We start from the raw sequence: 22,062 nt of genomic DNA, 5'->3' as shown, positions 1-22,062 counted from the left end.
ATAGCTTGTTTCGTTGAAATTTGTTATATATGTGTAACTGTTTCTAGCTTTGCAGATTTCTAAATTAGGTTTATTTATGAAAAACGTTCAATAACATCACAGTGGAGGATAATCTTTAGAATCAGTTTGACAGTTATAAGGAAAAATCATTTCATTGTCAAATTGTAAAAATTCCAAAGTAGCCCCTTTTTTGTCTTGAAACACACACTTTTTTAGCTATTCAAGCATTTTTGTTATTTCTTGATGGATTTGCCTCATATTTTGCACATTTGTTACGTACATATACAACTTAGATATAAGCAAGAATTATCAATATCTATCTATAATTCTAAGAGTTACAAATCCTCAAAGTTAAAAAATGTGGAAATAATCTCAAAAGAAGCCCCGTTTGACGGTACTAGAATATTTTGGAGAAAATTCATCCATTTTATACACCTGAGTTATACAGAATAATTGAGGATTTAAAAATAATAGTTACATTTACTTTTGTTTAACTTTCTTAAATCTTTTTATTTTATTTATGGAAATATATTTATAATCAGTCTAGAACAATCAATATGGTCAAAAAACGTACGATAATGTGCTTTAAGTTGGAGAATATGTATATTTTGTTTTTTTTTTTTTGCATTTCAGCTTAGACAAACCGATAAAAAAATTGTTTGAATTTTTCAATTTTATTTTTTTATACTACACTGTGCAACACTTTAAGGTGAATTAATTAAAATTTTCTCAGGTCAATTTGGCAAATTCAAGCTAGGAATGAAAAATGTAAAAGCATAAAAATATTTGATGACTTTAAAACTTATTCAAGTCCGCGTAAGAAGTTGGCCAATATTCGATAACAATACTTGATCCACTTTATTTACAAAAAAATACATTTTTTTCATTGTGATTCATAATATTTGAAGTGAAATGTTCACCTTGTGTTGTTCAAACTAATAGCAGAGGCAACTCGTAACCTCACTTTTTACCTGTTCTACGAATCTAAAAACGGATAATTCGACAAATTTAGTTTATAAAACACAAAGTAATCGTGGAACAGGTAGATTTGAGGTTAGGGAATCGCCACTGAGTAATAGTATTCGATTTTAGGCAAAGATACAATGGATTTTTTATCGACAGAAAACAACTTTAAAATGAATTGATTTTTGCAGTCAACAAGTTTGCTTGTGTTAGTACACGTGTAGTATCAGTTTTGCAGTAGTACAGGGGTGTGCGTGAGAATATAACCTAAAAAGAAGCAAATATGTGAAAACATTCGAAATATTCAAGAATTTATGCTTATTATGGACAAATGATCCACTTACCCCACTGCTACAGTTCCCCCACGGTACGTTATATCATGACTCAGAGAGTAGATAGCGGAAAACCTATGTAGGAACAAACAATCTGCATGAAATATGCTACAAGATAGGACATTAAATTTCAACTTTTTCGACCCATCCCTCCCCTTTGTCACACTTTTTGTATGAGTCCTTCGAAAATTTGGTAAGGCTTGTCACGCTTGGTTCGACCCCCTCTCCTCCCTTGGAGCGTGACGTAATTTGGGCATCACCCCATTATAAACTAAGTAAAGTGTAGTTGACAAAATCTATTTTTTCAGTTTTACAAATTGTGTCAAGTATATATTTTTTTATATGAATTCACACCTAATTTTGTTAGTAGAATTGATAACTATGATTATAACATATTTGCTTCTTTTATTTCGGTAATTTTTCCACTCATCTGAGCACATCATTGGTGGGCTTCGTGGCCATGGGGTTAGTGTTACCAAGCGTTCAGCCGCTTCGAGTCAAGGGGTGTAGGTTCGATTCCTTTTCGTCAGGAACGTATTTCGAATGTGCTACTGGGTGTTGCATGCAGGGATGCCAAGTCAATTTTTCAAAAATCTGGAAGGTTTTGGAAATTTGTCTGGAAAAGTCTGGATCGTTTATGTCGTACATGGAGAACCTTACAAATTATTTACAAAACCTTACAAATTCATTTAAAATTTTATCTGGATCTTCCAGATTTTTGTAAAATGGGGCGTCAAAAATCTGGAATATTCCAGACAAATCTGGAAGGTTGGCAACGCTGGTTGCATGCTAGTCCATTGTCTAGTGTGGTGCTTCCTTCAAGGGATGGTACACAATTTATGTCACGCTAAATTTCAACTTTTTTGACCCCCTTCCCTCCTTTGTCAGTTTTTTGTATGAGTCCTTCGAAAATTTTGTAAGGCTTGTCACGCGTAGTTTACCCCCTCCCCCCTTAGAGCGTGACATAATTTGTGCATGTCCCCCAAAGGGCAAATCGTCCACTGGAAGCATTGTTGTGTCGGTGTCTTTAAAACGTATTATTATTATTAGACATGTTTAGAATGATTTTTCATGCATAAAGCAGTTTTTGCTTCTAACACTATTAGGCCAGAACAAATCTTAAAATCTTCTTTGTCACTTTTTATCAAAATGTGTCGAGGGGGGGAACAATAAATAATAAAATGAAAATTCAGTTAAATTTATAGTTTTTTTTATACTCATATGCTGCAAAATCATGTTTATGGCATATAAAACCGTCAAATCAAAATGTTTTGAACAATACCCAGGTAACCAGTAAGCACTACAATAAGCTGTGCAGCAGACTTCTAATAGCATTTGAACTGCTTGCAGCCTATTTGAAGCAGTTTGCTTGCTTAGTTGACATAAAGTAGCAAATGCTCTGCTATTTAAAATCTACTGGTTGTTTATTAGCATTTTCACTGCAGATGCGTTTTTCGATTCTGAGCAGTTCAAGTGCTTTTTTGTTGCTATACAAATGCAACGAAAGAGTAAGACAGGTTATATGTTACATATTTTAGTTTATATACATCTCTTTCATACTCCTGCACTACGGAGTAGCAACTACGAATTATGCGGTCTCAGTCATACCCATACCTCGGTTTTTGCATCTTAAGGAATTGGTTCAAATTCAGCGTGAACCTACCTTTCTTTTTATTTCAAGGAGCGCTAGGATACCACAATGTCACAAGCTGATTTCACCGGCTAGGAAACAAAATTAAAATACCTGCTCCGAGTATCTAATATGAATTGCAGTACGTATTTGCGTTGCGTTTTATATTCCTCCCGGGGGTATTCGTTATCTGCTCGTAGGTAAATAAAAGAACCAGCGAACAAAATGTACCTTATGAAGGACAAAAAACCAGCGCTCGGCACTAAACCAATTGTAGCCTATCCTGCAGCGCGAAGTACATCCAAAGGTCCTATTAATCACCAAACTCGTCAGTTCGAATCCACAATATAGGAAGGGTAACAAAAAGATCCCAACAACGAAAATAGCCTTGATAAGTGCAGCAGCATTGTCGGCGGAGGAGGCACGGCACGGGAGACTGAGAAAATATTTTTGTTTTGATTTGCCGCTCGCAGAGGCGTTATTCTTTTTGACAGAAACACACCAACCGGGTGCAACGTTCCTGAAGGTGTTGCACTAAAGCAGCCCGTTATTTCGCCAAAACCTGCATTGGGAAAGCATTACTAGCAGCTATAAGTTTAGGTAGCATTAAATATTATGTCGTAGAGGCGCATATAATGCTAAATAATTGCAGTTTATAGTGCTTGTTGGTTACTTGGGTAACTATGTCATTTTTTTTTTATTTTTCATAAATAGAAATATGAAAAATGTTATAGATTAAACATTTTTCATAATTCGATTTTTCGTAACAACAATCTCCATATTTTTGCCTTACTTTCTGTTGAGTTTTAATGAGAGAAAATATTAAACTTTCAAATTGTATTTTAGCTGTTTACAATTTTAGGAACACTGCATAAATGTTGCACTTGGATGCAACTTTAAAATAAATTTAGATTATTTTAATTTGATTTAACATATAGGTATGTAACATTTTGTTTTAAAAATATTTTACTAGATTACTTTTGGTAATTTTGGACAAATCTCGCGTAACTTTTCAAAACGTCCTAAGTAACAAATGTAAACAAAACGAGATTATCATTGCAAATCATTTGCGTTGCACCACTTAGCAGCACACTAGAACACTCGTTCTGATATATTAACAACAAATTAATCTATTCAAAGCTTAACAAAATGACCAATGTTCAAAACTGCATCACTTTTAATCAATTGTTACATTGGACCTTTGATCAGAGAACCAACCACATGTCCTATGTAACATTTATGAAAAAACACGATTCTAATGTTACATTGGACATTCCTGAATAAAGCTTTGGAATGGAGTTTAAAAGGTGGAATGATTTGTAGAAGCGTGTCTGAGACACTACTTAGATGCATAGAATACCATAATAACTGCTTCTCAATCATTTCAGTCGATATATTCAGAGTCGCACTGCCTCGCAAAATTGAAAACGCTCAAGTGACAAAAAGAGAATGAGTTACACAAAACTGTATTTTGGTCTTTTTGCCAAACCATGTTTTACCGTTTCGCTGGATTGGATCAGCTGCAACATCTCTTTTCATATTATTAGCGCATTGCGTGCATATAGGGGAATGATATGGAGCACAAGATTGAGCATCATGATGTCATTGTATCAATCTGATTCAGATGCATGGTCGATCAAGCATATAAATATGCTTCACGGCAGCAACACGAGCAACGTACATGCGCGACTTGCTCACACATATTTGTAGAGCGATCAATCACCGAAGAGAGGAGAAGCTGTATGTATTTGTTAGACGTGGGCTCCTTTCTCGAGTTCCTACAACAAGATGGTCATCATTCCCCACCGCAATTTCTTGTTTCAACCGACGACTGGTGCTGATTGCAACACAACCGTCACCACCACCACGTCATGCAGTGGGAAACTCTCACATGATCATGTGGGCGAAACCGTCATAAAAACGGGGGGAAAATTGAGGGAGAATCAGTGAGAGAGCAAAATGTCCTACATACAGCTCAACGTTTCCCCTCCTTCTGTTGTTACTTTCAAATTATGAGTTGGATCGCAGTAAGCATGGTTTGCTGCGGTATCCATAGCAACTAAAATTTTCACTCCATTTGAACAGTTAGTAATGAGCACGAAATAAAACTAGACGCTTTTTGTAAAAACGTGTTCGCTTTCAATTGTAACAAATTTTTGGCGACGAGGATGGGATTGTTCTTTGGTCGGAGGAGCAGAGCGCAGGAGTCGTGCGTGATTTCGATTCGTGTTGCCACGTCGTACTCGTGCAGCTCCATAGGGTAGTTTTCGGTTTGTTCGTGCTCCATTTGACCGTAGTTGGTCCAGAGACCCGGCAGGAGCTTGTTGAACACGAGTTCTACCTTTCCGGCTTCCAGCGATTGTCGAACCGTGCAAGGCCACTGAAGGTTGTTTGCCACTTGGAACTGGTACCGATGGCGGACGTTTCCTTCGAGGAAGATCCGAACGTTAAACTCGAGATTGTTGACGAACTCTACAACGACGGCCGGATTGCAGAGCGCTTTGGTGTAGAAGATGAACGTGACTTCGGCCGTCTTTTGGATCCAGTCGAAGCGAGGCACTACGGGAGACGATTTGGTGGTGGAATCTTCGCTGGAAGTGCTCACCACCGAGATGGCTGAGAGGACCTTCGGCTCAACTGCGGGAGTGCTGGGCGTAACAATTACCGCAGGGTTGCTCGAGGTGGGTGGCTTCAGAAGTGATGGCGGTGGTGGTGGAGGCATAGAACTGTTGGGTGATTTAGAGGTGTCTTCTGGTTCTTCCGGGACTAGTTTGAGCACTCCGGTGCTGCGAAGTGGCCCGATGTAGCATTTGGCTAGGAGGGATTCATAGTTTACCCAGGCGTGCACTTCGTCGAACAGTTTGGTGGCATCCTTGCCGGCTCCCCGCATCAATTCGTCGACACCACCAGGATGAAAGTCCAAATAACTGGTCACATTGTAGACCTTCCCCCTGGGACCTGGGACACATAGTAGACGAACATGGACTGCGTCCAGATCCGGAGAAAACAGCTGCCATTTCTTCGATGCCACGTCCAACTGATGTCTCCACACTGCGGTCATTCCTGGGTGCAGTAAATTTTTACGGAAAATTCATCCGTGAAATGCATCAGCTTCGAAGGCCGCTGGATCAATTGCTAAAGAAAGATGCAAAGTTCGTCTGGACTGCCGAATGCCAACAAGCTTTCACCGACATCAAGCACGTTCTTCAGTCGGATCTACTCCTCACCCACTACGACCCCTCGCTCGATATCATCGTAGCTGGTGATGCATCCAAAACTGGCATAGGAGCGGTCATCATGCATCGCTTTCCCGACGGTCGAATCAAGGCAATTGCGCATGCCTCCAAAACACTGTCGTCGGCCGAACAAAACTACGGGCAAATCGAAAAAGAAGCGCTCGCTCTGGTCTTTGCTGTCACCAAGTTTCACCGCATGCTGTTGGGACGAAGGTTCAAGTTGCAGACTGACCATCAGCCACTCGTGAAAGTCTTCGGGTCGAAGAAAGGAATTCCCATTCACACGGCCAACCGGCTGAAGCGATGGGCACTCACTCTGCTCGGATACGATTTCGAAATCGAGTTCGTGTCCACAAATAATTTCGGCTACGCCGATGTACTATCGCGGCTCATCAGCAATCACGAGCGTCCAGAGGAAGAATTCGTCGTGGCACAAGTCAATGTCGACGCCGATCTGCAATACGTTTTGGATAATACCTTCGAGCAATTACCAGTTACGTTCCAAATGGTGAAGCAAGCTACATCGGATGACCCAATAATGCAGAAACTCATCCGGTTTATCAAAAATGGCTGGCCAAGCAACGGCAAGTCAATTCGAGATTCGGCGCTACAATCATTCTTCCACCGGCGCGAATCATTGTCGCTACTTCAAGGATGCGTGATGATGATGGAACGACTGGTGATACCGGAGTGTTTCCGGAAAAAGCTTCTGAAGCAACTACATCAAGGTCATCCTGGTATCGAACGAGTAAAAGCCATCGCTCGGAGCACTATCTATTGGCCAAACATCGACGACGACATCGGTGAGTACGTTCGACGCTGCTCCAGTTGTGCAAATGCACAAAAATCACCACCGCAAGCAGAGCCACATCCGTGGCAGAGCGCAGAAGGACCATGGGAACGCATCCATGTCGACTATGCCGGACCGATCAACGGATTCAGCTATCTGGTAATTGTCGACTCGTTCTCAAAGTGGCCGGAAATTTTCCGGACAAAATCGACCACAGCATCCACTACGATTGGTTTCCTCCAAAAGAGCTTCGCCAGGTTCGGCGTACCAAAGGTGATTGTGTCCGATAACGGAACACAGTTCACTGGATACGAATTTCGTACATTCTGCGAGAATCTGGGCATCATACATTTCCGCACCGCACCGTTCCATCCCCAGTCGAATGGACAAGCGGAAAGGTTCGTCGACACGCTTAAGAGATCGCTTCGCAAAATCCAGGAGGGAGAAGGATTACCAGCATCTGCAGCTCTTCAAACTTTTCTGCAGGTTTATCGATCAACTCCATCCAATCTGCTCGACGGTAAATCCCCTTCCGAAGTACTGAATGGCAGACGAATGCGTACAACACTGGACCTGCTCAAGCCTTCATCAGCGCCTCCACAAGCACCAGCACCAATCAAGCTTTCTCAATCACGAAAATTCGCAGCAGGAGCAACCGTCTTTGCGAAGGTTCATAAAAATAATTCGAGCTGGAGGTGGCAGTCCGGAGTTGTAATCGAGGCGATTGGGAACGTACATTACAATGTACTTCTGGATGCAGCATCTGGGCGAAAGCGATTAATACGATCGCACATCGACCAACTTCGAGTGAACGATTCTGCAAAACAAGAAAGAGCGGAAATTGAATTACCGTTGTCTGTATTGTTGGGCGATTTTGGAATGGCATCAAGTGCAGAGGCACCCAGAGAGCAACCAGTACCGATTGCGGCTGAAGATTCGTCCTTCTTGTCAGCACAAGACCTACCTGATATTCCTGAAGATCAAGATCAGCCTGAACCAATCAATCAGCCAGGACCATCCGGTTGTTCAACGCCGCTACCATCGAGACCAAAAAGAACCGTCAAACCTCCACGGCATCTTCAAGACTACGTTCTCTCTTAGGGGGGAGATATTACCATCCCATAATATTAAGCCAGTACTACAACCAACCATAATAGTTACATAGGACACATAGACGGATGGGAAGAAGTGACGTCGTGGGATTGAATGAATCAAAACAAAGCACAGCTGGTGTCTCCGTTTAGCACACCGCAACAAAATGTCGATTATCAGCGTATTGAGTGCATGTAGGGAAATGATATTCAGCATCATGATCTTATTGTATTAAGGGGGCAGGATCCGTCATTGATTTCGGAATTTTCAAAAGCCGTTTTTTCGTTCAATATCAAGGAAATTTACAGGAAAATGTGTTCACTGTATTCTGTTCTTCCATAGAAACACAAAGAACATATTTTCATCGAATATTTTTTTGTTTTGAACAGAAAAACTGCTTTTTAAGTTTCGATGATGACAATGATTACGATGACGGAGCGTTGATCGTTAATCCGATTCAGATCCATGGTCGATGAAGCATATACATATGCTTTACGGCAGCAACACGAGCAACGTGCATGCGCGACTTGCGCAAATATATTTGCAGAGCAATCATTCACCGAAGAGCGGAGAAGCTGTATGTATTTGTTTGGCATTGGTTTCCTACAACACAATCGACGGCGCCGTCATCGTCATCATTTCCCACCGCTATTTCTTGTTTGCGCCGACGGCTGGTGCCGAATGCAACACAGTCGTCACCACCCGTCGTGCAGTGGGTAACTCACACACGAACAAGTGTGGGCGAAACCAGCATTGAAACGGGGGGAATATTGAGAGAGAAACAGTGAGGAAGCAAAAAGTCCCAAATACAGCTCAACGTTTCCCCTCCTTCTGTTGTTACATAGGACACATAGACGTGGGGGGAAAAAGTGACGGCGTGGCATTGAATGAATCAAATTGTTGTTGTTCGTGAGAGACTTTAACCCGAAGGTCATTCGTCTCTTTTTCAAATGAATAAAAACAAAGCACAGCTGGTGCCTGCAATTCAGGGTGGGTGTACGGCTGTCAACTACAAACAAAGCTCGCCTAACAATCATCTCTCGGGCGGGCCGTCCCAAACAGCATCATCTCTCACACGGGCCAACCCAAACAGCACAGATCGAACGCGGGTCATGCCAGACAGCAAATGCTGATGCATTTTAACTCTCAAACAGCGGGATGCCTAGCAGCGTTGTGAGCCAAACGAATACACCCACAAAACATGTACGGTAGGCGAACCTCGTTGCGTATACCCCCCCTGCTGCAATTATCACACCGCAACAAAATGAGCAGTTCAACTTGAATGTTGAAGCAGTTCAACGCACGTGGATACAAAATGAAATAAAACATGATTGTTGTGTGCTCAAATCAAAATATCCGATGTTACTATAACTGAAACAAAATGACAGAAATGAATGTCCAATGTAACAATTGTTGAAACAGAACGACCTATGTGATTTATCCTATGTACATATTTTTGGTCAAAACGTCCTATCTGATGTTTTTTATAGATTTCAGTGTAATTTCCAAATAAATTGACAAAATTTCATTTCATACGTTGAACTCTATTACACTGCTTCCCTCTACAAGCAACACAGTGGGGAAAAATTGTTTCATTTTGATACAGTTTCAAAATATATTTTCACAACCTTCAAGCTCGATTTACTCGAAATGTGTGAATTGTTAGATAGGCCGTTTTGAAAAGTTACGCGAGAAATCTAAAAAAAAAAAAACAATGAAAACCATTACTGAAAATAAGACATTTTATTTATTTTCCCCCTCTGACTTTTTGAAAAATTTGAAGGGGGGGGGTTGACAAAAGTAAAATTTCAAATTTGTTCCGGCCTTAGGGTTTATTCACAAATTTCATAACGCCAAAAATTGCCTTTTTCGACAACCACCCACCCCCTCGCACGCGATGTCTGAACCAGACGATTATAAAAATCGAATGTACATCGGATTTTTTCTCGCTAGAGTTTAGTATTTGGGTTATATTTTCATAATCGGAAAGTTTAAAAATATTCCATCGGTGAAATTTTGTTTTTTTTTTCACATTTTAGCCATTTTTCATACAAAATCCCATGAAAATCACGTATGTAATCAAAATGTATGGAAAAATTTTCACCGATAAAATATTTTAAAACCTTCCGATTATGAAAATATAGACCAAATACTGATCTCTAGCGAGAAAAAATCCGATTTTATAATCGTCTGGTTCAGACATAGCGTGCCTCGTAACGCTTTTTGTATGAATATTTTACAAATTTTGTATGAGCCGTAACATCACGAGGACACCCACCCACCCTCTTCAGCGTTATGAAAATTGTGAATGGGCCCTTATCTTTCATTTAAGGGGTGAGCAAGTCAACGCTTTGACACTTTTATATTTTGGAGATACCCTATTGTACATACACATCTTTATATTCAATTTCTGCATTTTTCTGACACACACACTGTTTTTCCTAAAGCCAGAAATGATGCACCTTTTCAGAAGGAATGCATATCTCTGTTTCAGAGCCATACTAAATCTCTTAGATTAACGTCTCTCGTTTGCTGACGCGTGAGATAACATGTCGGGAAATGCATTGGCTGGAATGTGTGACACTGACAAAGTTAGCATAAAGAAAAGCTGATGTGCCCAGGATTCAGGCAGGGTAAAAACATCGGTTTTGGTCACCCTTGGATAAAGTAAGTTTGAAAAATATATGAAACGTCGTACTGCAAGTACGCTAAATAAAGGCTTGCAATCCATATTATGCACGAGCAATATCTGAACTGAGCATAAACCTTATTTTTACATTCGAAATCAGTTGGTCAATAAAAGCCATCAGATCCAGTTTCAGCCACATCCTTAAGGTGAAACATGTCGGAATTCAAACATGGATGCTACAATAGCCGGCTTGTACCCCTAGTTACGAATTCAGAGGCACTAATCTGCTGAATTGGGGCCTTCCTTAGCTGAGTGATTAGAGTCCGCGGCTACAAAGCAAAGACATGCTGAAGGTGTCTGGGTTCAATTCCCGGTCGGTGCAGGATCTTTTCGTATTGGAATTTTTTCTTGATTTTCCTGGGCATAGAGGATCATCGTACCTGCCACACGATATACGAATGCGAAAATGGCAACTTTGGCAATTAAAGTTCTCAGCTAATAACTATTGAACACTAAGCTGAGAAGCAGGCTCTGTCCCAGTGGGGACGTTAATGCCAAGAAGAAGAAGAAGAAGAAGAATCTGCAGAATTAACAAACGTATGAAATCGTTCTTCGTGTTTCAAATTTTCTGCTAGTGCACAAAGCCAAAATAGAAATTGCATTATCATTTCATGCTTCTTTCTCGAGATTTGTTTCTTCAAAGTTTTGGTACATTATTTAATTTGGATTCCGAGCAGTTTCACCTTAATTTCGGTAGCCGAATTAATCAATCATATTAATTGATTTCTTATGAGAGCGACCAAATTAGGTGTAAAGAGTTAATGCTATAAGAAAAATATTTGTTCTCTTTTATTTTTGAATCAGTGTTAGACGAATAAATGAATGTACCTCTATCAGGTGAATGTGTTTTAATAAAAATTAAATGTTTCAAGTTTTTTTGTGTAAAACGTTGTACAGTTTACGATAGCTACAATTGGCTTGGCCAAAACCGATGCTTCTACCCTACTGCTTTGAATTTGCACTTTAGAAACCGTTCTAGCACTCGCTGATTCAGTAAACGTGCAACCGCGTTGAAAACGATGATGGGAAATCACTCCCATGCCTTTCCACCATGCCAGACAGAGCGATTGAAAAGACGAGACCACTGCAACTGGTGCTGTGGAACTGGCGGGAATTTATTGCTCAAAGATACTGGATGGCCTGCGTTTTATTCCAATTTTCGCAGAAGTTTTGTGATTATTGCACCCGGCCAAGCAGAAAATATTCCACGAAACAGGATATAACTTGTTTCACGGGCATACGAGCCTTTTCTTGTGGATAGACGCGGCCGCGGTGCTGGAGGTTTGGATGGAGTCATTGTCTTTAAACACCAAATGGACAAAGCAACAGTTGAAATGGTCATACAAAACAGACGCTTACCGTTCTAAAGAGCGAGTGAGTTTTGAATTTGTCTGAGCTCGACTTGCAATATGTAGCGGATTGTTGAAAATTTCAGTGGATTATAAAAATGCATCTGCATTCCCCCCTTGTAAAATAAAACACGATATACGAATGCGAAAACGATAAATTTGGAAAATAAAGCTCTCAGTGTATATCTGCGGTAAGCACTTCCGCATTAAGCTGAGAAGGAGGCTCTGTCCCAATGGGGATGTAATTTCAAGAGAAAAAAAGAATAAGTTGTAACTAATGTAGATATTCTTTTTTCTTTTGATGGGATCGTCTTCTGCAAAGTAGCTCATTGGTCATTGAGGCATTTTTGACATTCACTGACGTAGATGGCGCTGTTTGACAATTTATTGAAAGCGATAACAATTCCATATCTTTCGTGCAAAAAATGTGAAAACTAACCAATGATGGCGCGTAAGGTTATTCTAAACAAACCTAAGCTGCCATGATTTCTGATGTTAGAATAAGTAAGCCACGAGTTCTTAATTTGAATATAAGTTCAGTTCTTATTAGCTATCGCTACGCAGCAGACGTGTTTCATTTCTATCAGGTTATGGGCCTGACACGTTGATTCCTTAGTAACGCGTCGCAACTGAGTGATTTTTTTTTTCAAGCGCTGAGAAGAGCTGAAAATTCTGAAGATTTTTTGAAAGTTATTGGCGATGAACGGAATGCCAATCTAGGAAGGACCGGTGGTAAATCCATTCCGAGGGTACCTGCCGTGAGTGAAATTTAATTACCTGCGACGGAACGGCTGCGTGGGAGAGGAAATTGAACCTCGTGGGCGTTTGCAATCAAATTGCTCTTGATTCGTGAAGGAACTTGGGACGTCGTAACACGGCAAACAGAGGATCCGGCAGATGCGATTTCCCTGCGAGCCCTCGCAACTATCTGCTTGAGCATTGAGCCAGTAAACTATACAGTCTGGTACAACAGAAACGGCAAAGGCAGCGTTGACGGATTTGAAAAACGCCTTCCAGGACAACGGAATGACCCGGCGAATAGGGCTGAATGAAGCTGACCAGCTGTCGGAGTGTAGTTCCGTGGAAGACTATGTAAGGGGTCATCCAAAAATGACGTCCATCATTTGGGGGAGGGGGGATCTATGAAAGTGTGACAGTGCATGTATAAGGTATTGGAAAAAGCGTGGCAGAGGGGGGAGGGCGGTCTAGAAATCCCGAGAAACGATGGACGACATATTTGAATCTTCCCTAAGCCAAATGATGTCGACCAGTCACAAACTGTCCGAAGTTGGTTCCAATGTCGACGACACGTGGTTTGCAAGTCTTCTTCAGATGGATTTGCCGGAATTGTATGAGCCCATGATCATGGGCCTTGAGGCGCCCGGAACTCTAATCACAGCTGATGCAGTCAAGGCCAAGACTCTTTAAGATGTGGGCCGATGGAGAATGCATCGATAGGCGAGAGCAGATATTTTCTGACGTTCATCGATGACGCCAGTAGGAGAGTGTTCGTCTACTTCATCAAATCGAAGAAAAAAGTTCTGGACTGTTTCAAAAATTTCAAGGCGTATGCTGATAATCAAACCGGTAATCGCATCAAGAGGCTCCGAACCGAAAACGGTCTGGAGTACGTAAATCAAGAGATGCGGGAATCCATCACGAAATGACGGTTCCGTACAATCCGTAGCAGAATGGATTTGCTGAGCGGATGAATCGAACAGTTGTTGAAAAGGCGCGATGCTTGCTGTTCGATGCTAAATTGGAAACACGTTTCTGGGTAGAAGCCGTTGCGACGGCAGTTCATTTGGTCAACCGTTCACCGACCAAAGGATTAGATGTGACTCCTGAAGAAGCTGTCAGCGGCAAGAAACCGGACCTTTCAGGACTACGAGTGTTTGGCACAAAGGTGATGGGTTATATTCCGAAGGTCAAGAGGCAGAAGTGGGATGCAAAATCTGAGCCAGGAATCTTTGTTGGATATGCTGTCCATTCGAAGGGTTTCCGGGTCTACGTTCCGCGAACCAAGAAGGTCATCATCAGTCGAGACGTTGTTTTCCCGAGCGAGGTTCCAGATACATCAAGTCCAGTCGAATCAAACGATCCGGATGGTAATAGATGGGTGCATTTGGAATGCAGTAATCCAGTCGTTTCCGGTCGTGATGGCGATGTTGTTATGGGCATTCCGTTCGCTACGCCAGAGGCTACGACCAACAGCCAAAACGAAACCGACGATGACCTTGACAGCAGCGTCGGTGAGACGGACTACGACAGCGCAAATGATACTGTTGTTACAGTGTCTTCTCCTGCGCTCCCTCCGCAACAACAGGATCCACAAACGGTGGTTAGGCGGAGTGCGAGAGAGCGCGTACACCCAGGCAAGTATTTGGATTGCGATATGACGTGCAGTATTCTTCCTGAAACTATTCCCACAGGTTAACGATGAGCCACAATCGTACACAAAGGCCATAGGATGCTCCGATCGGACGTCGTAGCAAAAAGCGATGGAAGAAAAGTTCGAGTCTCAAATGAATAACGGGACCTGGGAGCTAACCAATCTTCCGGTAGGACGCAGAGCGTTGAAATGCAAGTGGGTCGACAAGCTGAAGACTAATTCCGACAGATCAGTACAGCGTTACAAAGCTCGACTTGTCGTCGAAGGCTGTTCGCAGGTGAGAGGTGTCGACTACAACGAGACGTACTCTCCGGTAGTCAGGTATGCCAGTCTTCGCTATTTGCTGGCTTCAGCTGCTCAAATGGCTCTCAGTGTGCACCAAATAGACGTTGTGGCAGCGTTCTTGCAGAAAGTATGTTCGAGGAGGATATCTTCATGGAGTAGCCCTAAGGATTTGCAGACCCAAGAGCTCCGAAAAAGGTTTATCGTTTGCGTAAAGCTTTGTATGGTCTGAAGCAGGCTAGTCGGGTATGAAACACTAAGCGTGATGCGGAATTGAAGCGAATCGGCCTGAAGCGTTCCAGTTTTGATCAATGTGTGTATTACCATTCAAGCGTTGACGACGTCATCTTCATTGCCGTTTATGTCGACGATATGCTGGTGTTTTCCAATCAGTCGAGGTGGATGGAATATGTCAAGAAACAGTTGATGTCAAAATTCCACATGAAAGATCTCGGAGAAGCGGAACATGTTTTGGGAATGCGGATCACCCGTTCAGGAGATACGGTTATGTTGGACCAACAGCGGTACATCGATGAGCTACTTCAGCGCTTCAGAATGACTGAGTGCAACCCAGTTGCAACGCCGTTCGATGGGAACCAACGATTGTTGGAGGAGATGAGCCCAAATGATGACGACGAAAAGCAGCGTATGGCATCAATACCATTCCGTGAGTTAGTTGGCGGTCTGCGATTTCTGGCTCAATGCACGCGATCCGATATTGCGTACGCAGTCAATTCTGTCAGCAGCTTTAGTAGTAATCCTGGAGAGGCACACTGGATAGCGGCCAAAAGAATCTTGCGTTACCTGAAAGGAACTAAGATGATGAAATTGGTCTACATGAAGCAAGAAGACAGAGCGTTTGAAAAGTTCAACGATGCGGATTGGGGTAATGACACCGAATCAAGGCGATCAATCACCGGATACGTTTTTCAATTCGCTGGTGGATCAGTGTCATGGAGTTGTCGCAAGAAACCAACCGTTGAACTCTCTACGACCGAAGCACAATACATGGCAATATCTGTCGCAACACAGGAAGCGTTGTGGTGACGAGGATTCCGAAGCAAACTATTTGGAGTTCAAATGCCAGTTCGAAAAAGTTGAGACATTTTTTTTTCTGTATTAGTATCATTCCAAACATTACATTCATTTCTTATATCTAGGTGTTCTGTGTTATTAGACAACACTATCATCCTAATTTGGTAAAACAAATTTAAGATTTCATTAACATTTTGTTAACAACATATTACATTTCATTTGCCGTAGCAGTTCAGTTTTTTTACAGGTGAGTTGATTTCACCTGCTTATAAGAGAAAAAAAACGTTTTTAATATACTTAACCTAACTTAAACTAAACATATAACGCATTAATCGTGGCAATAGAAGATTGTAACGATTTTTGCCTGAAATTATTTATTATTTTATTTGATATTTGTTCCAATGTTTCAACATTGGATATTCTATGTAACTCATTGGCACTATACCAGGGAGGAAGCCTCAGAATCATTTTCAAAATTTTATTTTGAATTCTCTGCAGAGCTTTCTTCCTGGTATTACAACAGCTAGTCCATATTGGTACAGCATACAACATGGCTGGCCTGAAAATTTGTTTGAATATCAAAAGCTTGTTCTTAAGACAAAGTTTTGATTTTCTATTAATAAGGGGATGAAGACATTTTACATATTGATTACATTTGGCTTGAATGCCTTCAATGTGATTTTTGAAAGTTAAATTCTTATCTAGCATGAGCCCTAGATACTTAACTTCATCTGACCAATTTATTGGAACCCCTCTCATCGTGACAACATGTCTACTTGAAGGTTTCAAATAAAGAGCTTTTGGTTTATGTGGGAATATTATTAGTTGAGTTTTGGAAGCATTAGAAGAAATCTTCCATATTTGCAAGTATGAAGAAAAAATATCCAAACTTTTTTGCAATCGACTACAGATGACACGCAGGCTTCGTCCTTTGGCGGAGAGGCCTGTGTCATCCGCAAACAAAGATTTTTGACATCCCTGAGGTAGCTCAGGTAAGTCAGATGTGAAAATATTGTATAATATTGGTCCCAAAATACTGCCTTGAGGAACACCAGCTCTTACAGGAAGTCTTTTAGATATGGAGTTCTGATTATTAACTTGAAGTGTACGATTTGACAGATAACTTTGAATTATTCTAACAATGTATGTTGGAAAATTAAAGTTTTTTAATTTTACAATCAAACCTTCATGCCAAACACTGTCGAATGCTTTTTCTATGTCTAGAAGAGCAAGACCAGTAGAATAGCCTTCAGATTTGTTGGAACGGATCAAATTTGTTACACGTAAAAGTTGATGAGTGGTCGAATGTCCATGGCGGAATCCGAACTGTTCATTGGCAAAAATTGAATTTTCGTTGATGTGGGCCATCATTCTGTTCAAAATAACCTTTTCAAAAAGTTTACTGATGGAGGAAAGCAAACTGATTGGACGAGAGCTAGAAGCTTCTGTAGGATTTTTGTCTGGTTTTAAAATTGGAACAACCTTAGCATTTTTCCATTTGTCAGGAAAATATGCTAATTGAAAACATTTGTTAAATATATCAACTAAAAATGATAAGCTACTTTCTGGAAGTTTCTTGATGAGGATGTAGAAAATTCCATCATCGCCAGGAGCTTTCATGTTTTTGATTTTTTTAATAATAGTTCTCACTTCTTCCAAATCAGTCTCACAGGCATTTTCGAAAACGTTCTCTTGATTGAGAATATTTTCGAACTCCTGAGTAACTTCATTTTCAATTGGACTAGTAAGTCCTAAATTAAAATTGTGCGCGCTTTCAAACCGCATAGCAAGTTTTTGAGCTTTTTCGCAATTAGTTAGCAATAATTTGTTTTCCTCTTTCAATGCCGGTATTGGCTTCTGAGGTTTTTTCAAGATTTTAGATAATTTCCAAAAGGGCTTAGAGCCAGGGTCCAATTGAGAAATTTTATTTTCAAAATTTTTGTTTCTTAATTGAGCAAAACGTTTCTTGATTTCTTTCTGCAAATCCTGCCATATAATTTTCATAGCAGGATCGCGAGTGCGTTGAAATTGCCTTCTCCTCACGTTTTTAAGACGGATCAAGAGTTTAAGATCATCGTCTATAATCACGGATTCAAATTTTACTTCACATTTTGGAATTGCAATGCTCCGGGCTTCAACAATGGAATTTGTTAAAGTTTCAAGAGCATTGTCAATATCAAGTTTAGTTTCTAAAGAAATGTTAACATCAAGATTAGAGTCAACATACGTTTTATATATATTCCAGTCGGCTCGTAAATAATTGAAAGTGGAGCTGATAGGATTGAGAATCGCTTCTTGGGATATTTGAAATGTAACAGGGACATGATCAGAATCAAAATCAGCATGAGTAATCAGTTGGCTACAAAGATGACTAGAGTCGGTTAAGACCAAATCAATCGTAGATGGATTTCTAGAAGAGGAAAAACATGTGGGGCTATCAGGGTATTGAATTGAGAAATATCCTGAAGAGCACTCATCAAATAAAATTTTGCCGTTGGAATTACTTTGAGAATTATTCCATGACCGATGTTTGGCATTAAAGTCACCAATGACAAAAAAATTTGAATTACGCAAGTCAGTTTGGAGCAAATTAACTTGCTGCCCAGAGCATTGAAAAGGCAAATAGGCAGCTATGAAAGTATATTTACCAAACTGTGTTTCAACAGAAACACCTAAAGTTTCAAAAACTTTAGTTTCAAATGATGAAAACAGTTGATGTTTTATACGCCTATGAATGATGATTGCAACTCCCCCACATGCCCCATCAAGTCGATCATTACGATAAACAAAAAAGTTAGGATCTCTTTTGAGTTTAGATCCAGGTTTTAAATACATTTCGGTAATAACTGCTATATGCACGTTATTAACCGTAAGAAAATTAAACAGCTCGTCCTCTTTACCATTCAGAGAACGAGCATTCCAATTTAAAATATTTAAATTATTATTTGGATCCATTAGAAAAACGTAATCCAATAACAATTTGATTTGTAAATTTTACACCTACTTGGACTGCTTCAGTCGTAGTGGTGGCTTTGAACATTGCATCAATCATTAGATTCAATTGTTCAGTTAGAAAATTAAAATCAGAGGCAGACATGTCATGTGATTTCCGGTAGACGAAGAAGCGAAGTTACCTGTGGCGGTAGGGTTTTTTCCATTTGATTTGAAACAAGTAGAATGGGTACCCATGGATCGAACAGGGGAGGAGTTCGAATTTCCTGCTACGATATCGGCAAAGGATTTACCGTGGGTAGATACATTCGAAATTGAAAGATTCGAACGGCTACCCGACGGATTAAAATTAGTTTGTGAATGAGCATGATTATGATCTTCCTGATGGGTATGATTCATGATCAAGCGATCGTTAACTGAAAAATGAGCATTGTTCGATACTCTACCAGGCAAATTCCGGAAACGACCGTTATCGTAACGGATATTATCTTTCATCTGCCTGGCACGAGCCTCAATGACCCTTTTGCGTGAAGGGCATTCCCAAAAGTTAGCTTTATGAGGGCCCTTGCAATTGGCGCATTCAAACTTTCTAGTATCTTCTTTCACAGGACAGACGTCCTTAGCGTGAGAAGAACCTCCGCAAATCATGCATTTAGCATCCATGCGACAATTTTTTGTACCATAACACCACTTTTGGCACCGACGGCACTGAGTGGGGTTCTGGTAATTTCCTCCAGGTTTCTGGAAATGTTCCCATGTCACTCGGACATCAAACAAAAGTTTAGCTTTTTCTAAAGCTTTAATATTATTTAGTTCTTTTTTGTTAAAGTGAACTAAATAAAATTCTTGAGAAAGCCCTTTCCGAACAATGCCAGATTGGGTTCTCTTTTTCATAATGATTACTTGGACTGGGGAAAATCCAAGTATATCATTTATTCCATTTTTGATCTCTTCAGGTGACTTATAGTCACTTGAGAAACCTTTCAAGACAACTTTGAACAAACGTTCAGTTTTGTCGTCATAAGTAAAAAATTGGTGCTTCTTCTCTTCAAGATGTCTGAGAAGAATTTCACGATCTTTAAGAGTTTCCGGCAAAACGCGACAGTCTCCTTTCTTTGCGATTTGGAAGGAAACCTTGATTCCCCTGATGGAGTTCAAGATCTCCTGCCTAAATCTCCCAAATTCGGAGAACAGACCACGATAGGCGGCACCCTTTGTTTCCTCACTTGAATCAAAGAGCCTGGGCTAGAAGCTGCTTCGATTTGGTGTTCGGAAAATTTGTCTAGAGCATCGAACTGATTGCTCATTTCGATACAATTATTCATTTCACCCTTGGAAGAAATTTCGCATTCCGGGGAAACGTCCTTTCTTCCATTCTTGCCACGTGTAGTGACAGTTTTAAAACCCACTTTTTTGAAAGGAAGTAGTGAATTCAGAGATTCACCCTTCCTTTTGTTAGTTGTTGATACCATGTTTAGTTAATAAACGAGAAAGACGTGACCTTCGAGAGGTTTTTTCCCTAGACGGTGTCCAAGAAGGATTACCACCGCTAGCTTTCGCCAACGGACCCAACGAAAAATCGAAGGCACCGGTCCAAATAGAGTTTTCAATCCCGGGAATATTTCCCGGGAATTGAGATTTCCCGGGATTCCCGTTTCCCGGGAAATGATTTTCTGTTTCCCGGGATTCCCGTATTTCCCGGGATTTCTGTAGTTCCCTGGAACTCTATTTAAATACAGAATGGACCATGTATATTCAGTTAAAAACTATCGCACAATTTACTTTTCATATCATACCAAACAATGTCCCCACTAGAAGAGATACGATGTGTTTGTGAGTTAAAACATTGGTGAAAACCAACCGAAAAAAGGGAAGAAAACGGGATGTATTTCACTGACATTTTATAGGTGATTTCTACATGGCTTACTCCACTGCCTTCTGATTGGCAATATAACGTTTACCGGGACAACTAGTTGGCAATACAATATAAAGAAATTTTCGAATAATCTATTTCATGATTTGAGTAGAATTATAAAGTTTTCAAGGTTTTTACTTGTTTGTTTTTTATTTTAGTTTTGTAAAGATTTATTAAATGTTGGTAAATATTATTTGAACTTCATACGATACCTCCACATATAATTTTGCTTAATTTTATAAACTTTGTTGTTAAAAAGCCTAGCAAAAAACGAAGCAAATATTTTTGGAGGAACATAAAATATGACATTATTTCAAAAAACTTCATCAAATTAGCATAACTTTTACGTTATTAGAATTTCCCGGGATCCCGGGAATTCCCGGGAAATGATAATTTTATTTCCCGTTTCCCGGGAAGTCAATTCCCGGGAAAATTGAAAACTCTAGGTCCAAACAAGGATCGTAAAGGGATCAATAGTAGAAAAAATAGTACTGAAAAGTACTGTTTTAGTAGCACTGAAAAGTACCGTTTTTAATTTTAGCACTGAAAAGTACTGTTTTTGTAGCACTGAAAAGTACTGTTTTATTGCTTTAGGTAGTTTTTAAGAAAACTTCCAAGAGCAGAGAGAATTCGTGTACGCACAGCACGAAGGTACGATGCGCACTGAAGTTGAGACAATCGAAATGCTATTTGCATGCAAAAAAGGAAACTGGATATTCACCCCGCAGTAAGCTCATCGACTTGCGTCATCATTTCGTGAGAGAGCAGGTCAAACTTAAAACAGTTACGCTACAATACGTGGAATCGAAGCAATAGAAGGCAGACGTCCTGACGAAACCAATCAGCGGAAGGATATTTGCATTGAAGCCTAAGGTGTTGCAAAGATTAATGTTTAATGGGGGATGTTAGAATAAGTAAGCCACGGTTTCTTAATTTGAATATAAGTTCAGTTATTATTAGCTATCGTTACGCAGCAGACGTGTTTCATTTCTATCAGTTTGAAATATAGTGAATTTGAAATTATCATTAAATAAGTGGTCTATGAAATTTATTCAGTGTTACGTCTGTTTTCTGTGCCCACAGCTTTGAATGAATGAATCACCTAATTAATTTCAATCTTGTCGCTATCTGAGACGAACCAGCCACGGGCTGAAAGTCTCGTAAATAAAGTTAATAATAATAATAATCTTGTCGCTCCCTGGCGACACCTATATGGGTCATATTAGAAACTATCTTTTATCTATTTAAATCATAAATTTCCGTTAAATTTGAAACAAATCGAGACTGATATCTTCAGCCTAAGACTCTACAGCAGCTACTTAATAATTGCTTTCCCGCTGATGCACCAACGAGCAAAACCAAGCACATGTGTATGTAACCGTTTGATTCAGACGTTTCATTTTGA

The 22,062-nt window shown here is 40.3% G+C and overlaps 3 protein-coding genes across 4 annotated transcripts in view; 2 read left to right on the top strand and 1 right to left on the bottom strand.

Moving 5' to 3' along the window:
- The window catches only part of LOC23687733 (G-protein coupled receptor daf-37), a 511,826-nt gene that overhangs the window by 386,147 nt on the left and 103,617 nt on the right, over positions 1-22,062 (top strand). The window lies entirely within an intron of this gene.
- Positions 1-22,062, top strand: part of LOC5570792 (titin homolog) — a 38,173-nt gene that overhangs the window by 2,256 nt on the left and 13,855 nt on the right. The window lies entirely within an intron of this gene.
- On the bottom strand, positions 4,994-5,815 carry LOC110675145 (cytochrome b5 reductase 4-like). The gene has a single exon (XM_021839527.1). It carries the CDS (start codon positions 5,813-5,815, stop codon positions 4,994-4,996), a length of 822 nt encoding a protein of 273 aa, XP_021695219.1.

This window comes from Aedes aegypti, chromosome 2, assembly GCF_002204515.2.
Source record: "Aedes aegypti strain LVP_AGWG chromosome 2, AaegL5.0 Primary Assembly, whole genome shotgun sequence".
Classification (NCBI taxonomy): Eukaryota; Metazoa; Arthropoda; class Insecta; order Diptera; family Culicidae; genus Aedes; species Aedes aegypti.
The sequence above is the reverse complement of the archived record's forward strand: the minus strand, read 5'-3'. Positions and strand labels throughout refer to the sequence as shown.

What these genes read in the sequence shown, in the direction of transcription:
- LOC110675145 (XM_021839527.1), bottom strand. Translation starts at nt 5,815, where the DNA reads ATGCGGGGAGCCGGCAAGGATGCCACCAAACTGTTCGACGAAGTGCAC.